At 38.1% G+C, this 22,851-nt stretch overlaps 1 protein-coding gene across 4 annotated transcripts in view; it reads right to left on the reverse strand.

The window, feature by feature from the left end:
* The window catches only part of KIDINS220 (kinase D interacting substrate 220), a 65,320-nt gene extending 50,906 nt beyond the window's left edge, over positions 1-14,414 (reverse strand). For all 4 annotated transcript variants that reach the window (XM_063314248.1, XM_063314240.1, XM_063314232.1 and 1 more), the window contains exons 1-4: positions 14,332-14,414; positions 3,224-3,368; positions 1,705-1,803; positions 808-906 (exon numbers count right to left, since the gene is read on the reverse strand). In XM_063314248.1, coding sequence (XP_063170318.1) covers positions 808-906; positions 1,705-1,803; positions 3,224-3,331 — 306 coding nt within the window. In that variant the 5' untranslated portion in view covers positions 3,332-3,368; positions 14,332-14,414. The remainder of the gene's footprint in view (positions 1-807; positions 907-1,704; positions 1,804-3,223; positions 3,369-14,331) is intronic.
* Positions 14,415-22,851: the final 8,437 nt, after the last annotated feature.

Raw genomic sequence — 22,851 nt, forward strand, 5'->3', positions numbered from 1 at the left:
GGCTATCAACTGAACAGTTTCTGTTCGACAATGCACTTATAAATTTCCTTTGAAGTTCCTTTACTGAAAAATGGCCACTTTTAGGATGATTTATAGTGTGTTCTAACAGGTTAAATGTTCCCAATTTTTTCCATAACCCACTTTTTATATCAGACTTGCATTCCATTATGTAAAATCTTTAAACTTCTGGCATTACACTCCAAGGAAGACAATCACCAAACACTGTTTATCAGACACTTTCATTCATGCCATTCGCAATCTCAAACTCAGTACTGACATAATTAAAAGCAGCCAAACAGCGTATGTAATTATTTTAAGTTCAACAACCAAAAAGAGGAAGACAAGTGACCTTCCCACACCAATCTACATTTCCAACTGAAGAGCAAGAAACTTCCAAGGACAGTTGCAAAATGTTTACAAAAAGTAATAGCTAATTAAATTCTAATGAAAAGTAAATCAAAGAATCCTCAATAATGGTTGAAAGCTTTAAAAGATGGAATTTCCACAACTAGAAAGAAATAGAAGCACTGTCTACCATACTTGGGAGCCAGTGTGGTGCTGGACTAGGACCTGCGAGGCTCATATTAAAACGTACTCTTTTAGCCTCATAAACTCACTGGATGACTTTACACAGTCGCTAATTTGCAGCTCAATCTACCCCATAGGGTTGTTATTGTGGGAAAGCTGTGGAGACAGAGAAGTTATATATTTGTCCAGAAAAGTGGATAAAAGGCAGGATATAAATCTAACAAATAAAGATACTGTGGAAGTAATCATTTGACTTAATCATGAAAGTAAAAAATATACCATGTCTCGATGTTCTATGTTCACATTGCATTGAAGGAGTTCTGATACAATAGCAGTATGCCCCTCTTTAGCTGCAGAAATAAGAGCTGTCCAGTTATCCTAAAATAAGGCAATCAAAGAAAGAAAATGTAACAGTTTTATAAGTAATTAAGAACAGGTTTCATACAGTATTTATTTATTTATTTATTTATTTTATTAAACAAACTTATATAACTGCTCATCTACCAGAAAGAACTTTTGGCCAGCAGGGAACAAAATAAAAACACAAAATAGACCCTTTTAAAAAATAAGTAATGTTGAGGCCTCAATAATAATAATAATATATTAAACATATGCTGCCCGACTCTCGTCAACTCTGGGCGGCTCACAACAATCAATTACAATAAAATCAATAAAAATAGAGATTAAAAAAATAAAGATAAAAGTTCATTAACAATCTGGCCCCAGTGCCTGGGGGGAAAGACAAGTCTTCACCACTTTTCTGAAGGCCCACAGGGTTGCAGCCACCCCATCTCAAGGGCAAGGTTGTTCCGTAAGGCAGGTGCCATGATAGAGAAGGCACACTTCCAAGGTCCCATCAGATGACACTGCTTTACTGAGTGGACCCGGAACATGCCCACCCTGCCAGATCTATTAGGACAGGCAGAAACCACCAATCAAAAGACTGTTTAAAGGAATTAATTCAGCTAGAACAATTAAGCTTTAACAAAGAATGATTCTCAAACATGGTATCATACTTTATTACTGTAATAACAAATAAAGGGATGGAAGGGCACAGTCTTATCTGTATATTTTGTATTTACAGGTCTGATTTCAAGATACATACAGGCTGATGGCAAATTAGGTGTGCCAGAGGAGAGATAAAGCATGAGGCAGGATAAGCTTCTTAGTACTTACTGAATCTTCTAAGTTACAATTGGCACCTTTCTTTATCAGTTCTTGGACAATTTCTAAATTGCCTTGCTCTGCAGCTAGCATTAAAGGAGTCTGACCATTCTGCAATCATAAAAAAAATAAAATAAATGTAGGAAAAAGCTAATTAAGAGGATTTGTAATAATTCTTATAGCAGAATGCCATATACTATTCAGTAGCTACTTAAATAGACACTGAAGCATATCTCCTAAAACAGTACTCAAAAAAACAGTATAGGTAGTCCTTGTTTAATGACCCTAATTGGGAGCAGCAACTCTGTCCTTAAGCAAAGCAGTCATTAAGGAAAACATCACGTGACTGTGCCAATTACGACAGCAGTGCCAGCAGTCCTGTTTGTGGTTGTTAAGCGAGACATCACCCACAACTTGCAACCTCCTGCCGGCTTCCCTATTGACTTTGCTTGTCGGAAGCCAGCTGGGAAGATCCCAAATGGCAATCACATGGCCATGGGATGCTGTGCACAAGCAAACAATAAAAATAATTTATTAAATTAAAATTATAACATGAATTAAAATAACTAAAACTAGAAGAAAACCAGCAGAAGCATTCAAACCCAAGGAAGCAATGGAAGACCGTGGTCTCTTTCTAAGGCTTAGAAGTGAGGGAACCATCCAACCTTTCTCCAGAAGACAAGGGTGGCTGCTTCCTCACTCCCACCCCCCACCCCCCAGATAACCCCAATGCCTAGATAACTTAAACACTCTTGATAACTGATGCCCCACAGCCTTCTCCAGGATCTTCCCTAAACAAGGAAGATTGGAACTGGGTGGTAGTTGTCCAAAAGAGCTAGGTCCACAGAAGTATTCTCCAGAAGTAAATGCCTCACCACCTCTTTCAAGGCAGCAGTTTCAATATCTTTCTCAAAGAAGCACTGACAACCTCACAGATTTAGCCCCTCACACCTTCCCTGGCTGCTGAAAAGAGCCAGAAAAGTCAGATCCAGCCCAGAGAGTCCTGCCCATATCCTCAGAGTCCACATGCTGAAACATAAATCTGATCCCACTGCAGGAAGGTGTCCCAACTACCTCACTTGAATCTTCCCAAGTGATGTCCAAGTAAGAGCAAACATGGGTCACTAGCACTCTGTCTCTGTTCATTGTTCATCTACAGGCCTCTCGGTAAACCAAGCAGTAGCCCAGGATTAATGAACAAGAGGGGCTGCTTGGGGCTTCCAAGCTAGCCTTGTGGCAGAACTATCTTTCCCCAGAACTTTCTGTGGAAATCCCCAAGTACTATCTGGAAAGCAAACATATCCATAAGACACCTAAATGGTTCCCTACCCTTGCAGAGATTGGCAAGGGGACAAGCCATAGGCTAGCAAAAAAGTAATCTGACATGACAATGTCCCACATTTTAACATCACAAATCAACTGCTCTGAAATGGAGCACAGAATGAACAGCAGAAATGTGCTATGCTCCCACAAGCTCCGAAGTACTACTTCTGGATAGTTTTCGAAGTGTTCACTTCACAGTTTATCATACCTCGTCCCTCTCATCCACATCTTTGCACTTCTCAAGAAACGCCTTCAAAGCAGGAACATTTTCTTCTTCCACGTAAGTCACCAAACTCTGAGACATCAGATTTGCCATCCTCGAGCAAACAGTCAGGTTCCACAATGCCAGTTATCTATTAAACAAAAGGAGCCATTTTAATGTGTCACAAATATATTGAAAGGGGCAGACAACAGAGTGACTTCATGCCTATCATTAGAAAAGCAATTTAAGTTGTACTTGTGTATAAATAATGGTACTCAGCTTTTTAGTGTCATAATAAAAAAGAAATCATTAAAATAAATGAAATATAAATGAAATGTTCTGCACATTTCAAACTTTTATTTGATAATTTAGTTTGATACATCAGTAGCAAATTCTCTTTAAAGTGTTCCCACATGTGGGAAAGCACTACTGCAACGTTCCCTTCATGTTACCCTTCATATCCTGTCATTCCTTCTTGACTAGAGATGCATTTCACACTTTACAATGTTCTTTAACAGAAGTGCATTCTGTGCCACATTTTTTACTAAAAAGTCTACACAGAAATTCCCCTAATTTGCATACCATGAGGAAACAAATGAATTCTGTGCCTGTAATTATTCAGACAACATTCTTTGCAATAAGACCAAGGCAACTTCACAGGACGTACACAGAACTGAGTGGTTAGATCTCTTTTTAACCTTAATGTAATGAATGCTAATGTTACTTTTTGAAAAAACAGTTGAGTGAGAAATTCAAAATAATAAAAAAGGGAACTGAATAAAACATTCCTTCAGGCCACCAGACAGTACTCCCTAAAAATGTGAATGACTATCAAATCTGCAGATGAAGCAGATTAATTAAGCTTAAAAAAATTACACTCCACTCTTACTCATATTATTTCAAATAATTGCTATGTTCCTATAAGTACTTCTTCAATGTTTCTACATGGATATGTTCATGAAGTCCCCAGCAATTTAGATCAGTTCAAAGCATTCTTTATTTTTAAAAACTTTTAATGTAAGAGTCAGTGTAGTGTAGCAGTTAAGGTCTTGGAACTGGCACAAGGGAGATCCAGGTTCCAGTCCACCCTTAGCATAGGAAGCTCATTGGGTATATTCAGGCCAGCCATACCTCACAAAGTTATTGCAGACCACAGGAGGGAAGGCTATGGAGGTCCTGAATGCTCTTTCTTTACTACAAAGTCAGCACGGAAACAAAAACTAATTTCTAATCTTTTCTAGAAGAGCCGTATTGCAACAAACACAACAGACTAAATCTAGAACTCCATCCAGTAATTTCACTGCCATCTGAGTTGAAGGGGGCTGATAGCAATTTTCTGGATTCCTTAGAAAAAAAGCTTATTTTTCTGAAGTTATGGAATAAATTCAAGATACTTTTATCAATTTTTGAAATATCTTTATATTATAAAAATGAGATGATGGAGCAATATATTTCTGTATGGCTTTGATTTAATGATAACTTTAAAGATTGGATTAATTTTATATTGATACTATATGGACCTTATTTTTTATTCTTTTTTTCTTCATTTATTTATTTATCCATTTATTTATCAAATTTGTCACCACCCATCTCCTCCCACCAGAGGGACTCTGGGCGGTTTACAACAATAGTCAATAAAACAATAAATATATAATAAAAATACAATATCTAAAAATACAGTTACAAATACAATAATTATAGATAAAAATAGAATCCAAACAACTGATGGTTACTCAGACCTTGCATGCGATGAGCACTCTAGGGTACTTTTATGTCTAGTATATTATAATATATGTCATTTTTAAACACAAATCATTGTTGTATGTTATTGTTCATTATATCTCATCAATACATTTAAAAAAAATTAAAAAGTAACTTTCAGTTTCTTCCTCTCTTTGAAGTTGGGGACACCAGAGGAGTACTGTATAGAAAATGGCCTGGATCATTGGCAAAAATGCACACCTAGGTATCATAAAGACTAACAAAAAGCTACTAAAATTGATCCTCAGAAAAGAAGAAAAATTTTACATTATTTGAAAAAATTGAAACATGATGTGATATGCTTACAAGAAACTCATATAAAGAAAAAAAGATACAAAATATTTGATAAATAAAAATTTGGGACAAGAATTTCAGCAGGTTTGAAGAAAATTAATAGCCTTGTAATATCTGTTAAACCATATTTGAAACCATGTTTATTATTAGCTGATGAGCATGGTAGATATGTAGCAATTGAAGTGGAGCTTTATGGACTTAAATCTGTTATTGTGGGAGTATATGTACCAACTGAAGATAAAAGTAAATTTTTTACACAACTCCTCAATGAATTGTCATCTTTGTCATATCAAAGTTGGTGTCTACTGGGGGACTGGAATGGAGTTATTTCCCTATTGATTGACAGAACATCTGAGAAACAAATTAAAATTAAACAAGGGAAATTACCAAAATCTTTTTTTGATCTGATGGATAATTTGGCATTGGTGGACTCTTGGAGATATAAAAATGGACTGGCAAAGGATTATACTTTTTATTCAGAAAGACACAGATCTTTTTTCAAGAATTGATATGATATGGATCTCAAGGGACTTGGTGAATAAAGTTTCTAAAGTGGATATTGTACCAAACACTTTCTCTGATCATAATCCTGTAAGTTTGACAATAAAAAAAAAATTAGGGCATATAGATGGAGATTGAATGAATCTATTTTACAAAAAGAAAAAGTTGTGGAGGATTGTAAGAGGAAATTAAATGATTTTTTTTATATTAACTTGGATAATGAAATAAACTTAAAAACTGTGTGGGATACTAGTAAAGTGGTTATGAGGGGGTATTTTATCTATCATAACCATTGTCTTAAGAAGAAATCTCAACAAAAACTACAAACGGTTTTGGATCAGATTAAGCTGAAAGAAACTGACTTACAGAAAAAACCATCACATAACAACATTTTGTACCAACTTAAGTTATTACATTAGCAATTGTCAATGTTGACTGTGAAAGAAATAGGACCAAGTTAAAATATGCTAAACAGAGACATTTTAAATTTGCTAATAAACTAGGAAGATGGCTAGCATGTAAATTGAAGAAAGAAAGAGAAAAGAAAATGATATTAAAGATTCAAGAAGGAAATGTGGAACTATTGGATAATGAGAAGATTAAGAAAGCATTTTAGTTTTTTCTCTAACTGTATAAAAAACAAGTCTCCTTGAAGAAGATAGATGAATATCTGAATAAACAAGATTTACCAAAACCCTCACAGTCACAGAAAGTAATATTGAATAATCCTATAACTACTTCTGAAATAGTTGAAGCGATAAAAAGAACTAAATTGGGAAAAGTACCAGGACCCAATGGTTTATCTGCATTATATTATAGATGTTTTGAAGACCAGATTCTTCAACCTTTTAAAAGATTGATGAACTCTATTTTGTTAGGTTCTGCAATGCCAGATTCATGGAAAGAAGCTAACATTGCACTTCTACCAAAGGAAGGACAAGACCATTCTTTAATTAAGAATTATAGACCAATTTCATTGCTGAACAATGACGATAAAATATTTGCTTCAATACTGGCTGAAAGAATGAAGAAAATTCTACAAGAATTTATTCATCATGATCAGTGTGGGTTCTTACCCAAAAGACAGCTAAAAGATAATGTAGGAATTGTTCTGGCCATTATAGAATATTTATAATATCATAATGAGTGTCAGGCAGCTCTTATCTTCTTAGATGCAGAGAAAGCCTTTGATAATTTGAACTGGAGTTTTATGTTTAAAGTTTTGGAAACTATGGACTTTGGAGAATATTTTATCCAGGGAATTAAGTCAATTTATACACCTCAAAAGGCAAGGATCACTGTGAATGATGAGTTAACCGATCCACGTCATATACAAAAAGGAACAAGACAAGGATGTCCTTTGTCACCTTTGCTCTTTATTTTGGTGTTGCAAGTTTTAATAGAGATATTAGAAGAGACGAACAAATAAAGGGCTTCACGCTGAGACGAGGAATAGGTCTCTAATGTTTATTACTGCTACATAAGACAGAAAATCCTAACAAACTGAAGAAGCGTGGGAAAAACCCAGACAGATAAACCTCAAAAGTTAAGGTGGGTCTGATCTGTGTCTCTTTGAATGGCTGCTTAATTCCTCAATACTACGCATGCGTTTTCCCCCCTGGATAGAGGCCCTCTCCTGCTCGTCATCAGTACTCATGACAGGGCCTTTGCTGATGATTTAGTTTTGATATTACAGGACCCTTTGGATACTGTGGGACATCTGATGAAGAAACTGAAAGAATTTGGATCATTGGTGGGTCTTAAAGTAAATAAACAAAAAACAAAAATGTTAATCAAAAATATGACCTCATCCAATCAAGAATTGTTGATGGGCAAGACTGGTTTTAAGATTGAAAAGAAGGTCAAATATTTGGGGGTGATTTTATCAACTAAGAATAGTATGTTGTTTCAGAATAATTATATTAAAATTTGGAATGATGTGAAAAAAGATCTATTAAGATGGGGAAAATTACAATTGTCTCTTATATGGAGAATATGATTAAGATGAATGTTTTGCCAAGGATATAGTTTCTTTTCCAGACTATACCTATTTTGACAGATTCACCATTTAAACAATGGCAGAGAGATATTTCTAAGTTCATTTGGCAAGGCAAGACAAGACACCAAGAATTAAATATAAATTGCTACAAGATGCCAAAGAACTAGGAGGTTTGGGTTTACCTGATTTAAAATTTTATTTTGATGACTGTTGTTTGCTTTGGATGAAGGAATGGATAACTCTCAAGAACAGGAAGTTATTACAACTTGAAGGACATGAATTGAGATTTGGGTGGCACACCTATTTGTGTTATGACAAAGTTAAAGTTAATAAAGATTTTAAAAATCATTTTGTTAGGAGTGCCATAATGAGGGTTTGGAATAAATATAAAGCAAGATTGTCTCCTAATGTATCATTATGGTTGTCACCTCATGAAGCATTTGTTAGAAGAGAAAATGTGGGAAGAACAAGTTGGTTAAATTATAAAGATTTGTTAAGCTTTGAAGAGGGTGAACCGAAGCTTAAAACAAGGGAAATGTTAGAGTTGGAAGGTTTTACATGTCATTGGTTTACTTATGTGCAGCTGTTGGAACATTTTAAAGTGGATAAAAAGAATTTTAAATTTGTTAGTGAAACAACTCAATTTGAAATGGAACTCTGTACAAATGATGAAGATGTCATTACAAAGATGTAAACTGTTGTTACAGATGAATTTAGAAGATGAACATGTTAAAGAATGTATGATTAAATGGACTAAGAATTTTGGATACAATATTATGTTGGATCAAACCAGTCCATCCTCCAAGAAATAAAGCCAGACTGCTCACTTGAGGGAACGATATTAAAGGCAAAACTGAAATACTTTGGCCACATAATGAGAAGACAGGACAGCCTGGAGAAGATGTTGATGCTAGGGAGAGTGGAGGGCAAAAGGAAGAGGGGCCGACCAAGGGCAAGATGGATGGATGATATTCTAGAGGTGACAGACTCATCCCTGGGGGAGCTGGGGGTGTTGACGACCGACAGGAAGCTCTGGCGTGGGCTGGTCCATGAAGTCACGAAGAGTCGGAAGCGACTAAACGAATAAACAACAACAATTATGTTGGAGCAATGGGAAAACATGTGGAACAAAGATTTGAAATTTACTTTGAATTTTAACTTAAACGAATTTTTATAAAATGGTGTATCACTGGTATTTAACTCCTGATAAGTTGTCAGAAAGGTATAATGAAGTAACAAATGTTTGTTGGAAATGTTCTCTTGGTGAAGGAACTTTCTATCACCTTTGGCAACTTGCAAGAAGGCCAAAAAATTGTGGGATCAAATATGTGTTAATATTCAAAAGATTCTTAAAGTGGACTTACAAAAAAAAAAAGGAATTGTTCCTTTTGGCTTTGATGGAGAAACAGCTTGAGAAACAACATGGGACTTTGCTTTCATATATGATTACAGCAGCAAGACTCTTATACGCCAACTATGGAAAGATCCACAAATACCTACAGCATGTCATGGGGGGCTCGGAGTCGGAGGACGAAGAAGAGCAGCCAGGCCCGGGGACAGCTTCGGAGGGCGTGCAGGCAGCGATGGGGGCAGGCAGGCAGGCAGAGGAGGTGGGGCTGGCCAATGAGCAGCAGGGTCAGGTGTCACTGCTCAGCGGGGATGAGGACACAGGGTTGCCACCCCCTCCCAATTCTAGAGAAAGGAGAGCGGAAGGGAGGAAGGAAAAGCAGACGTTGGCAAGGCTATGCGCGAGAAAGTAGCCCCGCCCTCCTACATAAGCTCCACCTGGGTTGGCCTCTATAAAAAGGGAGCCGCAAGCTCAGACCTATCATTGGAGACAACCATCTGCTTACCAGATTCCATGTGCCTTGACTCCTGATCGTAAATCTCGTGACTTGACTCTGGACCCTTGGACTCATTTGATTAATTTTGTTTTGAACGTGAAACTCCTTTATGGCACACTTGCGGGACTTTTGGGCTTGTTTCTGTAGAGTGTGCGCGTTTGTACTCACACTTCCTTGCCACCTGTTCTTTTACGTCACAAGTTCCTCAGTAAGGTCTGCAACTGCCTCCCTGGTGTACTGCGTGTGATTTGGGCTGGGACAGGACAAAGTGGAAGACTGGATTATCAAACTGATGGAGCTGGCCCAAATGGCTAAGTTAACAGCGTTAATAAGAGAAAATACTGTTTCTGGATTTATTTTTACTTGGCAACCACTTTTAGACTACTTGCTTGTGTCAGAAAAAAATGAACCTTTGATTTTGGGTTTTAGTGATTAAATGGTTTGTTTTGATAGAAATAATGTTACTAAGGTTTAACTAATGGTAAGAGATTATATTTGTAAACTTATTCATATCTGTATTGGAGAAAGTCAGAAGACACTTTCTGTGTCTGTTTATTTTGCACTTTTATAGTTTTTCTCCTTTAGTTCTATATTCTAGCTTTTCTATATTCTATACTCTATATTTTATATTTTAATTATATTTTGAAAATTAATAAAGTTCTTATAAAAAAGCTACCAAAACTAAGAATACAAGAATATCAAATATCAGTAGGATTATAAGCATACAACAAAGCATATCTGACATCTTCTGTAATTATAAGCCTGATTTTTTACTCAAGAACTTTTAACATACCATAAACAACAGGCCATAGCTTAAGCCTTGTTATTTTGGAAGAAGGTTCTTTTGATCCAACCTATAATTTAGAAAAATGCATAAATCCATTTTTTGCAGATTGGGAGCAAGCTGTATCATGTAGTCATATCCCTCTGTAATACTTTATGGATGCCACATCCTGGAGTCTGACAGTCAACATCAAAAACTACCTATGCATTAGTATAGCTGAGGACGCACAAGAACAAATCAAGTCTTAAACTTCCCAAAAGTGTTAAAAACCTAAGTTTACTGAACTGCCTGGGTTTGCACAATACTAAATAAACAAACAAACAAAAACACAGGTTGATCACATTATTTGGCAAACTCTCCCTACCGAATACAGCAACACAGTTCATTGAAAAAGTCAACTCAAGGTGACCCACAATGAGCCAGGGAGGCAATAGGAAGGCAACCAATTAAATCTAGCAAGAACTGTTCCTTGGATGTATAGTAATGGCACCAGTGAAAACATCTGCTATCTTCCACTCAAAGCATTAGGACAAGTATTGGACAAACTATAGCCTTCATTCTATATTAGAATGCATCTCCACATACTGTATGTTCAGTTCATGTTTCTGGTAAGAAATACCCTCCTATCTTTGAGAAAAAAGTTGGGAGAATGGCAGACAAAAAAGGGGTTTCCCATGAGAGGTGTAGAAATATGAGAAATAAATAGATAAATTTTCAGTTCTGCAGCTGCTAAGTGCAGTCCTTGAAAGCATGTGGCCCTCAACAAAAAAGAAACAACCCACCTCGGCTATAGCCCCACTGAAAATCTGTAACAGGGTTAAACATACATATTTAGCAGGGCCCATAAAGTGAATTCTGCAATTCTAAGGACTTGCTAGAAGTGTACACTTTAAACTAAGTGCTATATTTAGGAGTTCCACTTTTGGCCAAGACAAAGCTCATGATTTTCCTATCATTGCTTGATGACATAAAGTCTAAACATCATTTGATGTCTAATCTCATAGACTATTTTCTTCTCAATTTGGGTTTTTTCATATATGAAGCATTAATCAGCTACATATTTATATCAACCCTTCCATATCACCATGTCCAATATGAATGTAAAAATGTAAAAGCTTGCACACTAAACCTGCCGTTATTTATCATCATTTAAACAGTGTGTTTGCAGAAAATATGTTAATGTACAGACTCAAGAGGTAAAAAACTTTTATATGAGAAGACTTACTACCTAGTAAGGAGAGTTTAGAGAGCCAGTTTGGTGTAAAGGTGAAGGCACCAGGCTAGAAACCAGAAGACCATGAGTTCTAGTCCCACCTGAGGCACAAAGCCAGCTGGGTGGCCTTGGGCCAGTCATTCCCTGTCAGCCCTAGGAAGGAGGCAATGGCAAATCACTTCTGAAAAACCTTGCCAAGAAAACTGCAGGGATTTGTCCAGGCTATCTCCGAGAATCAGACACAACTGAATGGATAAAAAAAAAAGAGAGTTTAAGCCTGCAGAACATTAAATAAGAAAATGTCCTTAGGATAGGCTACATATATTGGCTGTGTTTTAGTACAGTACACAAAGAATTCACTCTTGAGTTTATTTTAGTAGTAGTCACTTTTCAAAGTGTCCTTTATTATTTTTTTCTATTTTCGTTTGTTTGTCTCTATTGCAACCTGATATCAGCTAGCTTGAGGAAATGTGAAGGAAAGCTTCCATAGACAAATGGAATGAACTCCTATGTAGACAATTTTAGTAACAGCAGTTTTAAATAAGAATGCTTACGACTAACCCCAAGATAAGCAATGGCTCTGACGACACTTATTGTCCTATTGCAACTACCCAGTTCCCTGTCATTCAGTTTAAACGGTTATTTAAAAAGCAATATGCACTCTTTATAATTCCATCGTAAAGATTTTATCCTCTAATGTTCTGTCCTGATTACCAGGAAATACACTGAGACAATGACTTGGTCTCTAATATTTATTAGTAGTACTTAACAAGAATCCTAACAAACTGAGGAAGCGTGGGAAAACCCCGCCATATAAACCCCAAAGGTTAAGGCGGTCCCGATCTGTGTCTCTTTGAATGGATGAACAGTTCCTCAGTGCTACGCATGCGCTTGACAGTCTGGGTGGGAGCCCCCTGCTCGCCATCCTTACTCATGACATGTTCTTTATTTTTCATTATTCAGAATCCATTTAATTTTTTCAAGTCCATTAGATCAGGTTTTGGGCCCTCTTCTGTATATGAGATCAGTTTTTGGTCCCAACATGTTTTTTAATATTCTCACAAAATAATTTATATAAGAGAAACACTCGTCTTGCACACTTGTTTGAAATCTTTACAGACATAATGCTGTAGGAAAGCAGTATTTTCCAGCAATAAGGCCACAAGTGGGAAGACTCTCTTAACATCAAAAATACAGAACTTCAGCACACCTAAACAACACACTGTTCACCACTCAGTCAAGGTCAATAATCAGTTAACACTCCTTCATCACACAGAATCACAAAGCAGGCTAGAAAAGTATCTACTCAGCCTGAGTGTTTACACAACATGTTTATTCATGGTTTCTTTAATTAACACATTTTCTTCTGGTTTGCAAGACACATTGATCATAAACTACACCACTGAGTTCACAAACAACATTAGAATAAAATGTAGTTGTGGGTCAGTGTTCTGTAAACATAGCCAAATCAGACTAAATCCAGATATATTGACTTCAGAACTGCCCACATCTAGAGGGCCCCAGATTGGCAAATACTGATCTACTTCAGCTGGCAAGCAGCTTGAAGGCTCTCTCTCTAACTGGAAATACTAAGACCTAACCTGAGACCTTCCAAATAATTAAAAAATGTCAGAAATAATTTTAATAAAGCATGCTTGGATAGCAAGAGCACAAATGTTCACCAACCAAGAACGTCAATTTACTCATTGTTTCTTATTCTTTGCTTCATTTGGACTCAAAAAGCACGCCACTTCAAATCCTTTCACATATCTCAACTCTGCCACCTTGGCAGTTAAAAGGGAGTCAGACATATTATTGCCAGGAGGTTTCATGTACAGCATGTCATCCTAATGTGGCCAGAATGCATTTATCACTAAGTGCTTTGAAAGGCAAGAAATTATGCTGGCATACACAATTTATCAGGTGTTCTTAATGAAAACACTGACAGACACAGCTTTATTGGTTATTACACTGCAAAAGAGTTGCAAAATTTAATGGAAATTAAATTTTACAAATTGCAAAATTAATGGAAATGAAGAAGCCTAGGTCAGATAATGGAACACAGCACATAATAATTCGTAAGTGCAATTCCATCTAAAACGCTACTTCAGAATGTTGGATTAAACCTCAGAAAAGCCTGGGCAAACCCACATTTGTTGTATGCTTAAGTAGCAAAATGCCAAACTGATTAACATTAAGCATTATGTTATGGTGTTCTTGACTTAAGCTGAAACTAATTGGGCGCTATTCTCTAGCAGCCAGCACACTACTGTAACAGAAAGTGCGAAAAAAATCTATTCAGAAATAGAACCCGCGGAATTCAGATAACGGCCAGGGACCGGCGTTTTCTTTCTTTTGTACTCGACTCTACACCATTAGCTAAATTAACAGGTTACACAGCCACTCCAGCACCACACTCAAAGCATCCACACACTCAAACGTGCGGAAATGTAGGGGAAAGGTTCGGAAGAAAGGCAACAACCTGTTCACAGATCGCTGGACAGCAGCCTCACCCCTCTCTGCACCCCAATCCCCATCAACTGCACGATCATCTGAGGTAGCCTAAACAACTGCCGGGCCAGAGAGAAGCCCCGGGTGGGGACGGGGAAAAGAAAGGCGGCTGGGCGGCTCCGCTCCCTTTGTCTGATGCCCGCGACCACCGCCCTCCCCAACCCCCTCCCCCCTTGCCGCCGTTTACTTCGCCTGCACGCCTTTTACCAGCGAAAGGGAGCAGTCGGGTACGAGCGTGGAAGAGGACGGCGTTGTTGCTGCTGCTGCTGCTGCTGCTGCTGCTGGTGGTGGTGCAAAGGTGGGTTGAGCAGCGCTCCGTTTCCTTCAACCCAAAGAGACGACAGCCATCTTCCTCTCTCCGCCGGCCAGGTCACGTGAGGCGCGCCCGCCCGCGGAGGACGCGAACGTTCTGGAGCACGCGCCGAGTTGCATTCCGCCCAGCCCTTTGACTATGCTGCGCTCGCGACTCCGAGAGGAGCCGAGCGTCGAGTGGCTTCGCGTGACCCAAATGGCCGATGACTTGCCCACCCTCAACTAACCTGCAGAGGCTAAACGGTAGCATTGGAAGCTCTCCTTCTGGAAGCCGTCGAGGAGCCCAGTAGCAGGGGAGAGACCGACGTGTTTATTGTCGCCTAAATCGAGCGCAGCTCCGTCAGGCGTTTCCCTTTCGGGTGTGTTATTTATGGTGTACACATATACACAAACACACGTGGAAGGGGCGGTGATGTAAACCGTGCAGCCTAAACAAAGTTGGAAATGCAAGAAATAAAATCTTCAAAATATGAGCATGCTTATTTTCAACAGAACGGTTTTAGTAAGGCTTAGGTTTAAATAAATGCTATTAAATATTAAGCAGGATATATAGAATTTGGTAGCCCAGTCTTTGGCAGTAAGGCTCATAGGGTTATCAAATATGCTTTTCCATGTAATCAAAAACTTTTTTTTTCATTAACTGCACTGTTGGGTTTTCATTACCCGCTGGACTAAAACGTGGTTGGTAGTTTGTGAATGATGATTACAGCAATGTGAATTGTAAACCCAGCTGTATGAATTGTAAACCCAGCTGTATGAAATGTTCCTTTCTCCCAAGAATCATGTACATGCACAGAGTCCTTTTAGTAACATCCAATTCATCTCCTGTGTGTTAACTTTCAGAAGAATATGTACCACCTGTTCAGACTTTGAAGACGGAGGATTAATTATCTTTGTTAATTTGCCCTCAGCTGTCCTGATGGTTCAAGGCTCTGCTCCAAATGCAACCTTGGGTAGGAAGTTTCCATACTGCTTTTTTTCCCCACAGTGGCCTTGTCTCGGTCACAGAATGTCATTGGCTCCAGATGACAGTTTTCCACTTGTCGTCATCCTCTGGAGTAACTGCTGGGATAGTCCAGATGCTGTGATCAATGTTCTGGTAATTTTCCTCTATAGTATAGTCTCTGTGTCATTTGGATATGGAATCTCAACTTGAGCATCAGTAAGATTAGTAAGTGTGTCATAAGAATCTATCTCTTGGGTCAGAGCACCTTAATCATGGTTTTGTCCAAGGTTATCATAGCTTAATTCATCTGAAGTTCAACTGCCTGAGATATCCAGATCCAGGAAAGAGTGTGTGTGTACCTTCAAGTCAGTTTTTGACTCCTGGCAACTGCCTGGACTGGTCCTCCAGTTTTCTTGGCAAGGTTTTTCAGAAGTGTTTTGCCATTGCCCGCTTCCTAGGGCTGAGAGAGAGTGACTGGCCCAAGGTCACCAGCTGACTGTGTGCCTAAGGTGGGACTAGAAATCTAACTAGAAGTTAGGACAAGTTCTTAAAGCAAAGCAAGACTTATTTGGATTTTTGAAAGCTATGACTGATTTTTAAATAGGCGTATTTACTGCTGCCTTGTAAACTTTATGTCATATTATTTGGAACTACTGTAGATCCATACAATTTTTAAAAAAGTGTTTTTATAGGCTATGCTTAGTTATTCCAGAGAACAGCTTCCTTGCTCAAAAAATTGAGGAAACGGATCTCTGTATTTCTTAGGCTTCCTCTTTTCTTCACTTCCTACACTGATGCCGTCCTTCTACAGGAAAAGTAGAGTGATTAACTGAGTATTAAATTGTACTAATCTCAATGGGAAAAATATCTGTCTCATCAAAGAACAGCATGCCCATACAAACACAGACAGGGTTTTGGTATCAAGCTGTCTCACCTCCTGCAAGGTATACTTTTTAACCAAGGGAGTTCACACAGGTTGTTGTAAGCTATTATCCATTTTTTCTTTAAATCCATTCAATCATGTCTGATTCTTGGAGATGGCCTGGACAGTCCCTGCAGTTTTCTTGGCAAGGTTTTTCAGAAATGGCTTGCCATTGCCTGCTTTCTAGGGCTGAGAGAAAGTGACTGGCCCAAAGTCACCCAGCTGACTTTGTGCCTAAGGCGGGACTAGAACTCCCAGTCTCCCAGTTTCTAGCCTGATGCCTTAACCACTACACCAGACTGGCTCTATCCAGGAAAGAGTATTATTTTGAAAAGCTTTCATTTGGCCTTCAGGCAGAGGAGTTACGTTCACACAATACTTTAAGCACTAAATGCAGGTTTACACAACACATTAACATGCTATGCCCAAACAAATCATATTATGATTTAACATGATAGTTCACTTAGCATGGCTGAGTTCCCACAACAGGCTCAGGTACAATCTATTCAACTCAACTGTAGTTTAGCCTGGTCTGTGAGAGCAACCAGTGAGGTTGCATTTATTGAACACTCTTTCCTGCAGTTTATGGACTTAACCCAGGCTTCTGGAGTGCTGTCTTTGTACAATGTACACAGAACATGATAGCAATTGGTTTGTAGAACACACTAAAATATAATGGGGCAGGCTAGTTTGTGGCTTGGTGTGGAAGACTAGAGTGATTACAAAAGGGGTTGCTGTAGCTAAATCTTCCTTTTCCCATTTTTTTCCATAGCCTGTGGGCACATAAAGGATGAAAAAAAGCCATTGCAAGATTTTAAATTGTATAAAAATCACAATAAAGGAACCACAAAAATTGAGAGCCAACTAGCCACTACCACTTAGGAAAACTGGAATTGCCCTCAGTTGGGGGATCAATTAGCCCCAAGCAACTGGGTAAATACTTAACATGGTTTGCATCAGATGTGATTAAGCATATTCTACAAACAATTCTCTGAGAACTTCCTAGAATACTTTGGTTGTGTGAAGGAATATAGATGGAGATCACACAAAGAATTGTTTAAGCCAGGGCTCTGTTATCCATAACTTTCTGCTTGGCTGATCTCAAAAAGCTAAGCAGAGTCAAACTTGGTTAGTAGTTGGATGGGTGATTACCAAGAAATCCCAAGGCTGTAGGCTAGCCTGGGAAGTGGAAAAAGGTCCCAGAAGTAGGCAGTATGAATTACTTCCATATTTCCCATACCGTTGCCAAGCAGCTTACATGGATGTGTCTGTTACGTTCCCAGGAGCTGAGCTCACCTTGGAGACTTGGCTTTATAAACAAGTTAAAAGAAGGGTAAGGTTAACTGCTACCGTCAAGCTGGCTGAAGGACTAAAAATATATGTCACTTAGTAATAGTCCTTGTGAGTCATCTGAAATGCTAACTGTAAAACCATGATTTAGAATGACTTCATGTTTTTATATAGAATCAAACAAAGGTTTAATTTAAATTTAAACTCTAGCAGTGAAAAAAATATTTTGGGGATAGATTAGAATCCTAGAAAAATACAAGCGGGCTGTATCACACAACAGACTACCAACTAGCAAACATAGCACACACAGGTGTTTGGCTCAGCATGATTAAACTATGGTTTAGTTAACTATAAGCAAGATGTTTTATGAACACAGCCACAAGCTTCTCCAATTCTACTTGCCCTATAGAAAGTGGATTTTCCCCCCCTAAATGGCACCAGAATAATTTTATACACATCTGAATGAAATTATGCTGATCCATGATATCTAGTAAAAGTTGGTGGTAAATCTTGTTATTTTCTAAACACTCTTTACACAATGAGTCTGACTTCTAAATCAGATCAGTGTTGCTAAATTACAGAAGCCAAAGACCGCCCACACTACTTTTATTAGCTGTTTTACTACAATATGAAAATACTTAAGACTGTTTAATTGGCATCTTGGGTTCTCTTATATTGGTATTAGTAAAGATGGCAGAAAGTTTGGCTAACTGATATTAATCTCTCTCTCGGGTTTTGCAAGATCCCCATAAACATGAGTTTTAGAGGAATTGATGCTGATGGACACAAACTGTTTGCCAAATAACTAGCAATCATTTGCCATAGCTAAATAAGAATTCAAAAGAACGTGCTTAGCCAAAGATTCAGGCAAGCAAATAGAGTAAGGTATTACAGGATTTTTTCAGATGTGCATGTTGACGTTTTAAGATAGATGAAGTGAAGGAGGTATATATAGGCCAGGGGCACATTAAAAAAAAAAGTGGAGCCAGAACAAAAACTTGGGACAATTTTAGAGGTAAGCGATTAAAAGCTCTGCCTTTTAATCATATGGAACGCGTACATGCAACACAGCTAACAGGTGCTTTAAATCACATTGCATTGCAGGCAGCCTTTATCCAGAGATAAGGATGTACTTAAATAAACACGGAAAGTATGCAGTAAATCAGGGAAGTGAAAAGTATGGCTTGCATGTGACCATTTGGACCCCTTTTATGGCCCCAGAGGCCTCTCCTGAATGGACAAAACAGAAATGCCTTTTGGTTTGGAGGAGGATTGAGGGGAAGGTTAAATAAGTAGGGAAGCTTAAGGCATTCATTTCCGTCCTTAACCTAAAACTATCATGTAATTTGGATCTAGGCTCTGCATATTATATAAAGTTCAGAGTGGTCTTAACTTGAAAGAAGTTCTGCATCCTTGCTGTAATACGTGGATTTAATTCCTAATTGCCATAGGCAATGTTTTTAAGGACCGTCACTGAATGAAATTTCCAAATTGCTGTCTGTATAACATTAGCGTGTGCTAAGAAAATGTTCTCAGCTCCAGGGGTGGACTCCCCAGCAAATGTAATTATGTCCAGTCAACCAAACCCTTAGACCCATTTCTCTCAATGCCTTACTGAAGAGTTTTGTACTGTAATACCCAATCCCCTTCCCAGTAATGCTGAGCAGGATTATGGGATGGCAAGTTTCTCCTTCACTGAAATCCAGTGTGCTAATCCAGGTGATGTTTGGCAAGGTTGGTTAGAGGGTAAGGAGGCTGGTAACTTCTCCTTTCAGTTTAACCATATCACTCACTAGGAGGGATGAATTAATCTGTGTTTACAACCTTCTATTTGTAAGAACTGCTTTTGCAAAACAAAACTTTTCACTCTTATGTATCTGAAATCTGATGTTTATTTCCACAGAATCAGCAAATGTGCTTCCAAAGTCATCAAATTCTGCCCCAAAAGAACAAAGTTACAGGCATTTTTCATTAATCAAAGTTTAAAGGGTCCTAGTTCCAAAATTTCTTTACCTATATTTCTAAAATTGGAGAGTCATCATACCTTCAGAACTGTTTATTTCTCAACGTTGCATCCCATTTTATTGGGAAAGAAATGTTACATCTGTTTGTTTTTCCTGTACTAGGCAATAGGGACTACAACTCTAATCGCAAACTGGTTTCTGGGTCATAGCAGACTTTTATTAAATCTGAGTTGAAGTGAGCTCTTTTCAAAGTGACAAAATGATCCCTGAATTGAATCTTGTGGCCAGTATGCACACCAGTTGCAGGTCTGGTGAAGGAGAGCCATGCTTAGCATATAATTTTTTTAAAAATTTATTTTCTATCCCACCTTTATTATTTTTATAAGTAATTCAAGGCAGCAAACATACCAAATACTCCTTCCTCCTCCTCTTTTCCCCACAACAACCCTGTGAGGTGAGTTGGGCTGAGAGAGTGACTGGCCCAAGGTCCCCCAGCCGGCTTTCATGACTATGGCGGGACTAGAGCTCTCGGTCTTTGTAGTCCCATCAGGCAGTGGGAAACATGACAGAATTAAGAGACATTGCTGCATTAATGGAAGAAAAGCAGGTGCAGAAACTATAGATCCTATTTCTTGAGTACAGATGCAAAATCTATTTTCAAGTCAACATTTCAACTTAATCATCTCCCCTTTGAAGATTAAGACTAAACTAAGACATGTCATATGTTGTAACCAGCCATGTGAGTTTTCCTGCATTTTCACTGCTTTGGGGGGAATCAAGACTCAGAATAGAACCGTTAGGAGTATGTGTTTTAGAAGATTATAGTCCATCACTGGGCTAGACACACAGGTTTCGATCATCATCTGATGCAGATATGTCACCTTTCCACTCCCCCTTCCCTTCCTATCTCTCCCTTCCCTCACCAATGTGGTAGTCCAGGAGCCAGAAGGCACTTACATTGCCATCTCACAATGCTCAGTACCTCCCATGATCCTACCAGAACTCCTAGCTGGCTAATGGGAGTACAGAAATCTGCATCCAACCACTGCCTCCTCTGGTCCTCATCCTTGTCTCACTGCAAGAATCTTTTTTGCAGCAAGAAAAAAAGTACCTCTCTTTTCAGGTTAATAAGCCCAGTGAACTGGTGGTAAGGCACAATGATGCATTCACTTCAGCAATTTAATAATCCAGGTGAAAGGTTAGCAAGATGCCCTGAATCTTTCCCCACCTTGCAATTTAGCTGTACAGCTAAATCTAAGTTAAGCAGAGAGTTGCAACTGGTCCAAAATCACCTTTTGAGTGTCATAGCTGAGAACAGGAATAGTGGGCCATCACAGCTTCCTGAGGTTTAACCTCAGTGGAGAAGCAAAAGAACAGGTTGAGGTCCCCTTCACCAATTGCAGAGTGGTGATAAGAGATCAGAGATAAGAGTGGTGGCTCTTATCTCTACCACTTATCTTGAGGAAACAGAGCATGTGCCAATAGCATTGAAATGGAGGATCTATGCTTCATGAAAATCAAGGCTGAGGAAACAAGATTGCAGGTTCAACCATCAAGTGCATGCTCAATGATGCTGATTTCTCATAAAAACAAATCACCATGCATTACCTTGTAAATCTTTATCAAGAGAAATATTTATATTTTTTCATTCAAACTGCTTGGGCCAAATTTTCAGTTCAGCTTTTACTGCACTAAGCAGTTAAGAAGAATTCCTATTTTTCCTAATGGTTTCTCCCAAATAACCTGAATAGCTGTTGTGCAGCTCTGTTATTTGCTAGCACCAAACATAGATTATCCCTTCCCATTTGGATTATCCTGGAAAGAGAACATCCAGTTCGAACAGACCATCTGTATGGAAACACCATCAGGCTTATCTGCTACCCTTTCTCATAATACAGTATATTCTTTTCCATGCACAGATAAGAAAATAACACTTGGAGCTACACATCTGCTATCTCAGTTGGATCTAGACTAATGTATTATTTATTAAATCCCAAACATGAATTATCAATTTATATTTCAAATATAGTTTTATGGAAATCACATCTCAAAATTTTTATTTCCTGGGCTCCATTCACTATATATTGCTGCAGTGTAGAAATTAAGAGATTTCCTGTTATTTTCCAGTGACTTATCATTTGGACATTACAGCTTTTTTGTAAGGCATTTTAAATTAACATAACAATTAACAGTTACGATATAGAGAAAAACAATCAGACTTTATTTTGCTACTGTTTAATCAGATTTGAAATACGCAAATTAGAAAAACATTTATAGGTAAGTTAAAAACACCTTTAAAACATAGCAGTATGCTACTTAATTGTAGCATCTCCAAGACAAAACTAGAAATAAGTCATTATTAAAATATCACATCACAGTGTAAACTAACACAGTGGTATCTTAAATTACCATACACCAAGACCTAATTTTATGGATCTGTTGAAAAATAACAATTTTTTAAAAATATAGAGAGATTGGAATAATAAAAATGAAACCCATGGACAATGTCTTTATATTTTGAATTGGGGAAGGCGATTTGAGGAAATACTGCGACTACCCACTTCTGAAGCATATTTTCCTCTTTAAAAGATGCTGGAGGGGAAAAGGACTTAACTGTTTCTGCATCGAACTGAGGAAAGTCCCTTCAATACGTATCCAAACAGGAACTGAATTCCACGTTCCTATTTTTGCACTGAATAACATTTCTATTAATGTTAGTAACTGCGTTGTGTCCATGGTGTAGCTGGTTTCCACTCAGTACCTGTGGAATATTCTTGCAGAGCTAGAAAACATTCTTGAGGTTTGGTTTCAATATTATTTTTATATACTACTGTATCTGCATGACACCTTTTTGCCACTGTTAAGACCATAGATATCAGAGAACTAGCCAGAATCAATAATCACAAAAAAAGAAAAAGGACATGAAATTCCTTATACACATCTCTGGTAGGACAAAACTGAAAAGAAAAGCAAAGGTGGAGAATGTTCCTCCTACAAAACCTTCTGATGAGTTCAGATGCAATCATGATATGCACACTTATAAACAAAGGTTGAGATTTCTGCCGTAGGAGGGACAGATTTTACAAGTAAGTGCAATGGAAACAGAAAAGCCAAGATGAGTCTGAGCTGCCTGTCAAATTGCTACAGTGAACCAGACAATTATCCCAGGGACTGAATTTGAATCAGTGAATTGTTTTTTTATATACTTAAAAAAAGGTTGGTGTGACAGTAAGACTGAAACCTGTTAAGGACAAAGGGCAATAAAAGCTTCCAGTTTTTTCAAGTTGGCCCAG

Source organism: Candoia aspera, chromosome 1, assembly GCF_035149785.1.
Source record: "Candoia aspera isolate rCanAsp1 chromosome 1, rCanAsp1.hap2, whole genome shotgun sequence".
NCBI lineage: Eukaryota > Metazoa > Chordata > Lepidosauria > Squamata > Boidae > Candoia > Candoia aspera.